This window comes from Pinus tabuliformis, chromosome 3_2 (assembly GCF_031772625.1).
Source record: "Pinus tabuliformis cultivar Carrire ecotype Pingquan chromosome 3_2, CPIR1, whole genome shotgun sequence".
NCBI classification, from domain to species: domain Eukaryota; kingdom Viridiplantae; phylum Streptophyta; class Pinopsida; order Pinales; family Pinaceae; genus Pinus; species Pinus tabuliformis.
Window position 1 is genome coordinate 930,234,118 of NC_142302.1, and position 12,226 is coordinate 930,246,343.

The window sequence follows — 12,226 nt, forward strand, 5'->3', positions numbered from 1 at the left end:
GTATACATATTCATTTCTACCATCCTGAAACCTAGACCTGACAATTTAATTAAATGATATTCCACACTATATGCCATGCAATATTATACATTACATATAAGCAATTAATTAATTCCAATGGAAAACATATTAACATTATTTAACATGTTTCATTTGCATTTTAATCATCTCAACAAAAGCATAAAATAAAATATCAACCACACATAATGCACAAAAAAAAGCCATAAACAATAATACAAGTATTTATTTGCTAAAAGGAGACGAATGACTATGGGCTCTCCATGTTCCTGCTAGCCTTAGACCGTGTGGTTCATTAGCTCAACCAAAAGCCACCTCTGAGCTAGGGCAACAACTCCATAGGTAAAAATTGACCATCAACAACAAAAATCATGGCTATGACACCAACCCCAACAACCTCAGTCTCTAGCCACATGCTCAAGATCCCCTTTTCTGTACCTAAGTGGCACAACCCAAGTACCTCGGTGGTGCCCACCTTTCAGGGCAACTTACGATTAGTTAGAACAGTCTCAACCTGCAACATTAGGAGCTCTGCTGCTATCTAGTGTCCAAGTGTCAACAACCATACCGAAATCCCGACAGTTGTTGCTAGAGCCCCAACTAGGACTCACCAACTATCTCAGAACCGAGTTCCCCACCAGAACTCCATGACACCAAGCCATAATCAAGGCCAACAAAACCTTAGAGCCACTAGAGCTCACATAAACACCTGAAAGCATCTATTCGGTATTGTTAACTTAATAGTTGCACCTTGGTTAGTTCTAGAGTCCAACCCTAAAACTCTTTGGCCATGAGTTATTAGATTCAGTTCCCTGAATCGTGTACTTTAAAAAATGCGTAACAATAATCCTGAGAATAAAACCACCATCCTTTTCAAATGCATAGCCCAAACTGGCCATGTGGAATTCACTAAAGTAACGTGGGCCCCCAAAGTGCACACTTATGCCAAACTCAATTGTTGCATTTTGCCTTGGAGTTGTGTCCCCCATACTCTTTCCATGGAGTGGGCTCTACAACCAACCTTATTTTTATTAATATAGTGAAAAAAATGTACAATTATACAATATTTACATCTTGGCATTCTTAGCCACTTAGCCAACATTGGCATAAAAATACCTGGCAAAATAGCCCCAAAATTTATCTAATGTCATTACATGGGCACGTAGACCACATCAAATAGTATCGAGCCCACCAACCTAATAGTAAAAAGTATTCAGATTTCACAAGCCTAATATAAAGAATGCAAACATTTACATCAAAGTAGGTAGGGGTATTACATGATGCAAATTCACTCTGGCGACTATGAGGCACACAGCCTAGACATGGTCATCTCTTATACCTCTTTCCTCATTCCTTATAATTTTCTAGAGAAGTTGATAGCTCAATTAGCACATGATCAGGGGGGTTTGAACACTAAATTCAGGGAAGATTGCAAACTTTCCAATCTCCCTCGTAGACTCCCTAAGAAAGCTACATTTCCAGACATCGATATCTGTATAGGCATGTCCTCATCTTCATCTTCAACAATTTGTGATTTAAATCAACAAAGATATCTACATCAAATAGTTTGGCCATATAACCATATTGGTTCTCTAGCATTATCATACTTTAATTACATTACAAAACTTGTGGGATTAGAAAATATGATATTATAGGATAGCTAAGAATAGGATGGCTAGACTAAGCACTAATTTATGAAGAATAGTTGAGATACCCATAGATATGAATAACACCAACATTCCAAAGCCTAGATTGTTCTAAACGCAATATGCATTGCAATCCTAAGCCATCATGGAGTTAATAAGCCTTACCATTAAAGAGGAGAGGTATCTATATGTTTAGAGAGAAATGACCCATAACTTTGTTCCTTCTAACTTGAATAACAACACTTGTACATGGTGCTTTTATTATCAAGTCTTAAATTCAACTAAAATCATGGGAGGGGAGATGAGAGAAGATACTCTCCCCCAAACTTATTCTTAAAGCACCTCATATGTACTTGTGCCACCATTTTCCAAAAGTTCTATGGCTTTATTTTAAGAATATAAGAGTTGGAAGAATTCAAGTGCATTAAATTGTTAGGCTTAGCTTTTATATATATTATGTGTTGATATAAAAATATTTTGAAATGGAGTTTGTTATCGAGTGGCCTAACAATGATTCAAGAATCTCCCACTAATGATGCTAGTTGTGCCTCATCTTTCTTAAGAATTTGAATATCTTTCTAAACAATTTTTGTGTGTGCTTCAATGCTCATTGTTATTCTCAATCCTAGAATTTAAATTTAATAATTGTAATATTTATTTTAAGAATGATTTTAATAGCCTAGACATACAAATGAACACAACAAAATTATATCCATGATCTCAATCACACTTTTTGAAACAATGGAAAAATTAATTTAAGTTATTCAATATCATCAATAATAGTGCAATATGATAATGTATTTTAAACTCTCAAGTGAGAAGTACCTATCAACAATAATGTAGTATAATGACCAAATTTAGCTAATAAATGAAGAAGGAATCTTCATATTATTGAATTTCACAATACCAATCTTTTGATGAGACATTTTTTACAATTCATCACTAATGTGATCAACATCCAATTCAATATCAATGTCTTTTGTTTTCTTGATAGGATATGAAGCTTGCATGGCAATATCACACTTCCCTTCTACTACTTCAATATGTCATTGCATTTTTATATACCCTTCTTCTCCCCATTCAAGTCCCCAAGAGTTCCTAACTATCCAATAATTAATGCCCTCTAGAGACTTGCCATAACCAACCGCTACAACTCCATGGTCAAGTTCAGTGCCGCATTCACCAGTGAATACTCCCTGTATATTAAAAAAATTGCTTAGTATAGATGCCAAGTTATACATTTCTTATATATTCATTTTTAAGAACAATGTAATAGATTATGACCACTTACCTTTGAATAAAATTGGAAATCTTTACCACTTGCTTCAATGGCGACAGAGACAGGTTGATGACCCACTGCTTCTTTGAGAACTTTTTCATTGTTAGCAGGAACATCTTCAAAACCATCAATAGTTGCTGCTATTGCATTCGATTTAACCTATGAAAAAAACAAAACTTGGTATTCTTACAAAATATAATAGTAATCTTACAAAATATAATATTGATTATTATTAAGACAATAAAATGAAATAATAATTCAATAATCTTACAAACATGATAACACACCATTATTAAAAATATTATGATGATGCTTACTATTATTTATAAGAACTGTTTTTTTCAATGCCAATAAAAACTCCTTGTTGTTTACACACACATTGATTGAGAATTAAATATGTGGATTCTTATGGTATAGGAAGGGAATCTAGGCATACTATTAAGGTTTGACAATTCAATGTTGTCATTTTCAAGGAAAAAGCTTATCTATCTAGTTAATAGAATGTGTTATCTTAATAATTTATATAATTATCTAAATTTAATTATATATAGAGATAAAAACTGCATATATTTTCAATTCTCACAAATTTCTACCTAAATTTAATCTATCAAATATATTTAAACTTTTCTAATCAAATATTAAGAATCAAAATATACCAACATAAACATGCAAATAGCTAAAATTCCAAATATTCAATATCTACCATTTTTCCAAAATTACAGCATCCTAATCCAGAGGGCCTTTTTACTAGTTACAAGAGTGGGTAAGAGTGCCACGTATACGATTGGATATATCTATATAGAGTAGGCATCTGTCCCAACAAGAAAACTGTAAGAAGTAGGCAGCCAGAGTCCAGGAAATTTGACTCACCCCACGAATCGGGAAACATTAACATGGCAGCAAATTTAAGCTGTGCCCACGAATTTTCAGTAAAATATGAATATGGAATATGAATCCCCTGCGATTAAGGGACTCTCAGGCACGGTAGCGTCCCATAGTTAGTGCGAGTCCTACGCAAATGCTTAGATATGTGTGTCTACGTAGGTAGGCTTCCGTCCCTACAAGCAAGCTAGAAGAGGGGTTGTTTTTAACCAGTAGGAAGGAAGAGTAGGGAATAACAATTTTGACCAGTGTATTAATTATATGATAAAGAAAATTAATTTTATGAGTGAATTAAAAATATTAAAGGTTATTTATGGACTTATCTTATTATTTTTTTCAAATAGTCTGAAGCCTTTGAATTTTTTTTAAATAATTTGCCTAGTTTGAATATGTTTTTTAATGGTGGAAATAGATTTAATGTTTTCGAAAAAATTTAGAGCATCTAAAATTCTGAAACTTTATGTTGAGATTTTCGGTTTTAATAAAATAGGCAAAAATCTCAGTAGGTGACAACAATCAGATTGTGTTGCTATATTAGCTCTATTTTGTTGGGAGAGAGTTAATGCAGCCTATATTTGTTGTAAGAGGATTTATGAGGCAGTTAGATTCTCTTAGCTATAAAACAGGTGTCCATACGGATTGGTGTGTGTATGTGAGAGTTTGTGAGGAAATTGAATATCTTGTAATCTCCTGTTTGATAATAAAGATTGCCGATGCCTATGTTTGGTGGACGTAGCCCAGAATGGTTGGGTGAACCACGTTAATCTTCTGTGTCTTTTGTATGATTGTATATGTTGTTGTTGTCTCTTGTTTTTGCTGCGCACTGTTGGCTCTAACAAGTGGTATCAGAGCAAGTTGGAGGAGCACGCAGCAATACTGAGGTACTGTGGATTGAACGTCCTGCGTGCTGTTCGGTGGTGCCTGGTGCGTTGGGTCAGGAAACAGTGGTGCTGGCTGTTCGGAGGTGTCGTGCGATTCGTTGGCTCTTAACAGCGTGTAACGTGGCTGTCTTTATGCGTTTGTGTGGCTGGCTGAACGGCGCTCCCAACCAAACAAACACATAATAAAACTGCGCAGCCTACAGAAATCTGAACATGGCAGGTCAACGATTGTAACAGTTCAAAAATAAATATCTAATTAACTGTCCTAATTAGCATTAAATTTAAATCAGAGTGGTACTTACCTGTGGTAGAAGTAGGCTTACCGCAACAAGGTTTTGGGGACGACTCTCCACCCAACCGTAGGCTCAATTGTGCAACGTCTTGCTACAACTGGCCACCCCCGAGCCCTCAATCAACATACTACTGCCAGTGCTCCTAAGTCTTAGTATACCATTCTCCCAAGAGAATGAAAGATAGAATCTCGGAATGAGAGAATGCAGGGATGCCTCTCATCTTCCTCACCATCTATTAAATAGAACAACATTGGAAGGGGAACCACATGCACACACTCCATGTGTCTACATGCAACTTTCTTTTGATTTTTTAGCTTTCTTGTTTTATTTCTTTACTTTTCTTTTGATTTTTAGCTTTCTTGTTTTATTTCCTTCTTTTTGATAGTTTTCTTGTTTTATTTCTATTTATTCTGATTTAGAGTTTTAGTATAGTTATTACTATTTTTATTTTTATTATTTTTATTTATTTTTAAATTCATTTATTATTTATGATTTATTATTTTTATTATTTATTATTAAGTGATTTATTATTTATTATTTATATTATTATTATTATTTGTCTTATTTATTATTTTTATTATTTATTATTATATTATTATTTATTATGTATTATTAAGGGAAGGGATATTACATACTCTCCCCCTTTAAGGAACTTCGTCCCGAAGTTATGTTGAATTATGTATTATGTATTGTTTTTATTATTTATTATTTTATTTACTTCCTGTTTCCAACACCCTCTGCTGAACTAGTATAACCAGCAGGCATCGAAAGTCCCCAACACCCCGGGAAATCTCAAGGAATCTCTGTCCTTTTTCCCACTTTCGGCACCAGGCTAAGCCTGACCCGGTCTGTATCCTAGTCCAAGGCTGGCCCCAAGGCTCGCACCTGACTCAGACCTCATCTGCCCCAAGGCAGGCATCCGGTCCGGTACTCAATGACCCCGGGCATCTGGCAAGGCTGGCCCACTCCCTCCACAACTACTAAGGCGCACAGCCCCAGGCATCGAAGTCTTATACAACCCTTCCAGACTTCGGCATCCCAATCCAATACTAGGCACCAAGCCTAGAACATCAGGCACTTGGCCTCCTCAAGATGGTCTCATAGCTCTTCAAGAGCTATCCATCAAGAGCTATACACAAGACAAAGTAACCACTGGCATATGTAGTGTTGACTGAGTTTGTCCCCAGCCCATATGGTGTTACTTATTCTCCCTCGTGCGTATGGGCTCACACGAGATCATCAAATAAACTGGCCCTCTCGGCCCATTTGTGGAGTCCTGTGAATCCTCACATCTCCACATGCATCCAATGCATTAACCATATCATCAAATAAACAGGCCCTCTTGGCCCATTTGTGGAGTCCTGTCAATCATCACACCTCAACATGCAACCAATAGATTAGCTATACCATCATAGTATCATAAAAATATAATCCACATGCCAAGTCTTGCATGTCATCATGAGAACATTCATCCTTGTTAATCGCAACATTATGAATAATAACGAACTACATGCTCATGCATGTCATAAATTTTTACGGAAGTATCGCCTGCTTCACCTCATGAAATACCATCATAAGTTATAACATCAACATATTTGCAATAAAAATATCATGACTTCACATAATAAATGAACCACATGTCAATAAATCTCATATTATAGCATCACATAAATCTCATATTATAGCATCACATTATGCATATCATATCCATCATGAGTATTCAACATCAAATACCTATCATCACTTAGTAAATGAATGTGTCAATATACATAATACCTATGCATATCGCTATTATCATAACAAATCAATAAATAAGCACCACGTATACATCATTACCTCTCATCAAAATCATGTCTAATTACATGTTTTTATATTCTAATGGGTTGTACAAGTCATAGAATCCGACTCCAAGACTTACCTTATCGCCACTTATTTTAATTAAGATTTAACTTTTTGTCACATGTCTCATTGTAGCATTCTACCCCATTCACTTTTAATATACCCTAGTAATATGCTCTTATTACATCAATACATCTTAATTTTTCACAATGGTTTCATAAACACCATTCTCCTCAATTATTCATATACATCTATAGGTCACATTCATGTCATATATGATTATTTCGTAAAGGAAACTACATTTTTCGATAATATTAGCAAAAATCTAATAAATATTATCTCTTACTAATAACACAACCCTTAAACTAGCCATCAAAATTTGAAATTAAAATTCCAATCCACCCCCACTAATAAATATCTAATTAACTGTCCTAATTAGCATTAAATTTAAATCAGAGTGGTACTTACCTGTGGTAGAAGTAGGCTTACCGCAACAAGGTTTTGGGGACGACTCTCCACCCAACCGTAGGCTCAATTGTGCAACATCTTGCTACAACTGGCCACCCCGAGCCCTCAATCAACATACTACTGCCAGTGCTCCTAAGTCTTAGTATACCATTCTCCCAAGAGAATGAAAGATAGAATCTCGGAATGAGAGAATGCAGGAATGCCTCTCATCTTCCTCACCATCTATTAAATAGAACAACATTGGAAGGGGAACCACATGCACACACTCCATGTGTCTACATGCAAATTTCTTTTGATTTTTTAGCTTTCTTGTTTTATTTCTTTACTTTTCTTTTGATTTTTAGCTTTCTTGTTTTATTTCCTTCTTTTTGATAGTTTTCTTGTTTTATTTCTATTTATTCTGATTTAGAGTTTTAGTATAGTTATTACTATTTTTATTTTTATTATTTTTATTTATTTTTAAATTCATTTATTATTTATGATTTATTATTTTTATTATTTATTATTAAGTGATTTATTATTTATTATTTATATTATTATTATTTATTTGTATTATTTATTATTTTTATTATTTATTATTTATTATTATATTATTATTTATTATGTATTATTAAGGGAAGGGATATTACAACGATTTTCTCAGTTAACCAACGCGTACTGCTGGGGTTTTCATCCGCGTTAAAGTTTAATTTGGCGCTAATGCGTGTGTACATATATATATGAATGAGTGCTGAGAAGGGGAGAAAGGCGAAAGAAAGATACATTGGTTTGAGTATTTCAGAAAACAGTTACAGAACCTTAATGGCGGCGGTGTCATCTCTTCTGCGCCTACGCACGCCATCAAGTTCACAAAACCGTTGAAAATCCACGCGACATCAAATGGCTGTGGAGGGTGCGTATTGATTGCGTGTTTTGTCAGAACTCGCAACAACCTAATGAGTGACAGTCGCATATTTTGTGCTGAGTTTTTGTTTTGGGATTGGCGCGGAATATGGTAAAACAGGCGCGCCAATAATCAGATTAGCGCGGATACGACCTTGTTAAACGCGCCAGTGCGCCCAAATCCTGATTAGCGCGGATCCGAAGGGGATAGACGCGCCAATTTTGCCACTCTAAGCGTTTTTCTCTCCGGCGCGGATTGTCAGCTGGTAGAAGAGCGCCAACGCGCCAAAAATTGGTAAACATTGCGTTGGTAAAAAATTGCAATTGTTTTTTGGGTTTTTTATTGTAATTTGCACAACAAAAAGTTTTTTTTTGAAAAGCAAAGGCAGTGTAATATAAGGCATAGGCGGTTTGTATATATTAACTTCTTTTATTTAAAAGTTGGATTTGGAGATTGTTTGTTTTAAACGAGATGGCGAAAACTCAGAGTGCCCGGTTTGAAATCGAGAAGTTTAATGGAAAAAATAACTTCGAGATCTGGAAGGTAAAGATGCATGATCTCCTGGTACAACAAGGCGTGGCAAAGGCGTTGTTGGGAAGATCCAAACTGCCTTACCCCGTGACAGATGATGAATGGAATGAATTGGATGGAAGAGCCTTGAGCGGTATTCGACTGTGTTTGGCTGATGATGTTTTGTTTAACATCGTGTCAGAGAAAACTGCTGCTGGTTTGTGGACGAAGTTGGAAAAGCTATATATGACAAAATCCTTGACAAATTGGATTCTCTTGAAGCGACATCTATACAGTTTGCGAATGAAGGAAGGTACTTCAATTACTGATCATTTGAATGTTTTTAATACTCTACTGGTGCAATTAGAAAGCATAGAAGTAAAATTTGAATTCGAGGATAAAGCCATAACTTTATTGTGCTCGTTGCTCGAGTCATGGGATCATTTTGTTACTTCTATAAGTCTTAGTTCATCCAAAACCATTGAATTTGATGATGTCGTCGGAGCTTTGTTGTCTGAGGAGACCAGGAAGCGGTCAAATGCTGACACCTCTACATCAGAGGCAATGATGGCTAGAGGCCGTTCTAGAGAAAGACGCTCTGGTAAGCACAAGGATTCGCGTTCAAAATCGAAAGGGAAGAAGAGTAAAGTAAAGTGCTGGTTTTGTGGCAAATCGGGGCACTTGAAGAAGGATTGCTGGAAGAGACAAGAAACTTCTAAAGAACCTTCATCGATATAAAAGAAGGAAGCAAACACGACAGATACAGGTTCGGCATCTGGTTCAGGTATGAGCGACGAAGTCTTATCAGTTAATTTGTCAAATCATGATCAACATTGGTTGTTAGATTCCGGTGCATCAAACCACATGTGTATTCATAGAGAATGGTTTAAGACGTATAGATCAGTTAATGATGGAGTCGTGTACATGGGTAATGATGTCACATCTAATATTGTGGGAATAGGGAGTATACAACTGCAAATGTTTGATGGAACAACTAAAATGTTAACTGATGTAAGACATGTACCAGATTTAAGAAAAAATCTCATTTCACTGGGAGCACTTGACACAAATGGATATAAAAAATTAATTTAAGGTAGAGTAATGAAAATTTACAAAGGTATTTTACTAGTAATGAAAGCTAAGAAGGTAGGAAATCTATTTCAGTTAGAAGGAAGAACGGGGTCAGTTCATGTGTCTACAGTGTCTGAACATGACAGTAGTTCCATTCGCCTATGGCATCAAAGGTTGGCCATATGAGCGAAAGAGGGTTGAAGATTTTGGCTGATCGCAAGTTACTTCCTAATCTAAGGTCTGGAAAGTTAGATTTCTATAAACATTGTCTGTTTGGCAAACAAAGTAAACAAAAGTTTAAAACAGGCAAACATACTAGTAAATGAATACTTGATTATATCCATTCAGATGTTTAGGGTCCAGCACCTACAACCTCGTATGGTGGCTCGTCATATTTTGTATCATTTATTGATGAATTTTCTAGGAAAGTGTGGGTCTACATGTTGAAAAGGAAGTCTGATGTTTTTACAGTTTTCAAGCAGTTTAGAGCATTGGTAGAAAACATCACTGGTAGAACTATAAAATGTTTAAGAACTAACAATGGTGGTGAGTTTACTTCCAAGGAGTTTGACAGCTATTGCAAGGATGCAGGGATTGAGAGACATAAGACTATTGTTTATACTCCTCAGCAAACTCCTTTGGAGAGAACAAGGAGTATGCTGAGTAACGCTGGTTTGCAGAAGGAGTTGTGGATAGAAGCGGTGGCTACAGCTTGTTATGTGATAAATCGGTCATCATCGACAACGATAGGTTGCAAGATTCCTCAAGAGGTATGGAAAGGTCACCCTTGTGATTATTCTAAACTTAGAGTGTTTGGTTGTGATGCATATGCTCTAGTACCTAAACATCAGCGAACTAAATTAGATCCAAAATAAAAAAGGTATATCTTTGTTGGGTATGGTGATGGAACAAAGGGATTTAGATTGTGGGATCCTACTACTCGCAAAATCATCATCAACAGAGATGTAAAGTTTGATGAATCCTCTCTTGTACAGTTAGATGTAGATAATAAATTAAAACAGGATGATGTATCTGATTTTCAGCACATTCAGTTTGACAGCTCTTCTAATGATAGTCATGATGACCATAGTTCAGATTCTAGTCATGAACATGTTTCAGAATCAGATTATGAACAGGGTTCAGATGTAGGTCATGAACAGGTCTCAGATGGTGATCATGAAGAAGTTCCTACAGATGGTAGTCAACCAATTGTGGAAGCACCAGAAACATCCTTAAGGAGGTCTACAAGAATCAAACGCCCTCCGAAAAGGTATGATGATTATGTTACTTCAGTTGCATTTACAGCTAATGACGATGAACCTCTGTGCTATCAGGAAGCTATAGAAGGTTCGAAAAGTGACAAATGGAAAGTAGCTATGAAGGACGAAATGATGGCCTTAGGTAAGAATGGCACATGGGATCTGGTTGAACTTCCCAAAGGCAGGAAAACTGTGGGATGTAAATGGGTTTTCAAGGTGAAACGGGGTGTGAATGATACGGAGGACAGATACAAAGCGAGGCTGGTTGCAAAAGGGTTTTCTCAGAAAGCAGGCATTGAATTTCATGAGATATTTTCACCAGTTGTTAAAATAGTTTCAATTAGAATTGTGTTAGCGTTAGTTGCTTTGCTTGATTTAGAATTACAGCAACTAGATGTTAAGACTGCATTTTTACATGGAGATTTAGATGAGGAAATTTATATGGAACAATCAGAAGGGTTTTTTCAGCATCGCAATAAGAAATTTGTCTGCAGGCTCAAGAAGTCATTGTATGGTCTGAAGCAGTCGCCTCGACAATGGTACAAGAAATTTGATTATTTCATGTTGAGTCAAAAATATATAAGAAGTGAATATGATCATTGTGTTTACTTTAAGCAGTTAAGTAATTGCATGTTCATTATCTTAGTGTTGTATGTTGACGATATGCTTTTAGCAAGCAAAAGCATTGAAGAAATCAACAGTTTAAAGACTCAGATGGCAAGGACATTTGATATGAAAGGTCTAGGAGCAGCAAGACAGATTTTGGGCATGGAGATTTTCAGAGACAGGAGCAATGGTAAGTTGTGGCTATCACAACAGAAGTATATTGAGAAAATACTTGTGAGGTTTGGTATGAACAATGTGAAGCCTGTGTCAGTCCCTTTAGCTTCCCATTTTAAGCTTTCTTCCAGTTTATGTCCTAATACAGATGAAGAAAAGGAATATATGTCTCGAATTCCATATGCCAATGTAGTAGGATGTTTGATGTATGCGATGATGTGTACTCGACCAAATATTTCACACGTAGTTGGGGTTGTCAGCAGGTATATGGCAAATCCGGGTAAAGAACATTGGTCAGCAGTGAAATGGGTGCTTCGGTATTTGAGAGGCACAAGTAGTTATTGTATTACTTACAATAAGAGTAGTGAATCTGTTTGCGGGTATGTTGATTCTGATTTTGCAGGTGATTTGGATAAG

The 12,226-nt window shown here is 36.0% G+C and overlaps 1 protein-coding gene across 1 annotated transcript; it reads right to left on the bottom strand.

The window, feature by feature from the left end:
* Positions 1-2,480: 2,480 nt before the first annotated feature.
* On the bottom strand, positions 2,481-8,491 carry LOC149183690 (cysteine endopeptidase RepA-like). The gene is made up of 4 exons (XM_089415033.1): positions 8,343-8,491; positions 8,104-8,134; positions 2,956-3,102; positions 2,481-2,860 (listed from the first exon to the last, which is right to left on the bottom strand). The coding sequence occupies exons 1-4, from the start codon at positions 8,489-8,491 to the stop codon at positions 2,711-2,713; spliced, it is 477 nt and encodes a 158-aa protein (XP_089271159.1). The 3' UTR covers positions 2,481-2,710.
* Between the last annotated feature and the right edge of the window lie 3,735 nt (positions 8,492-12,226).

Excerpts from the sequence above, each read along its gene's own strand:
- LOC149183690 (XM_089415033.1), bottom strand. The coding sequence starts at position 8,491 with ATGTTTACCAATTTTTGGCGCGTTGGCGCTCTTCTACCAGCTGACAAT. Across the intron at positions 8,135-8,342 it reads GCACTGGCGCGTTTAACAAG|GCGCAGAAGAGATGACACCG; the intron begins GTCGTATCCGCG and ends TGGCGTGCGTAG. Across the intron at positions 2,861-2,955 it reads ATTTCCAATTTTATTCAAAG|GGAGTATTCACTGGTGAATG; the intron begins GTAAGTGGTCAT and ends TTTAATATACAG.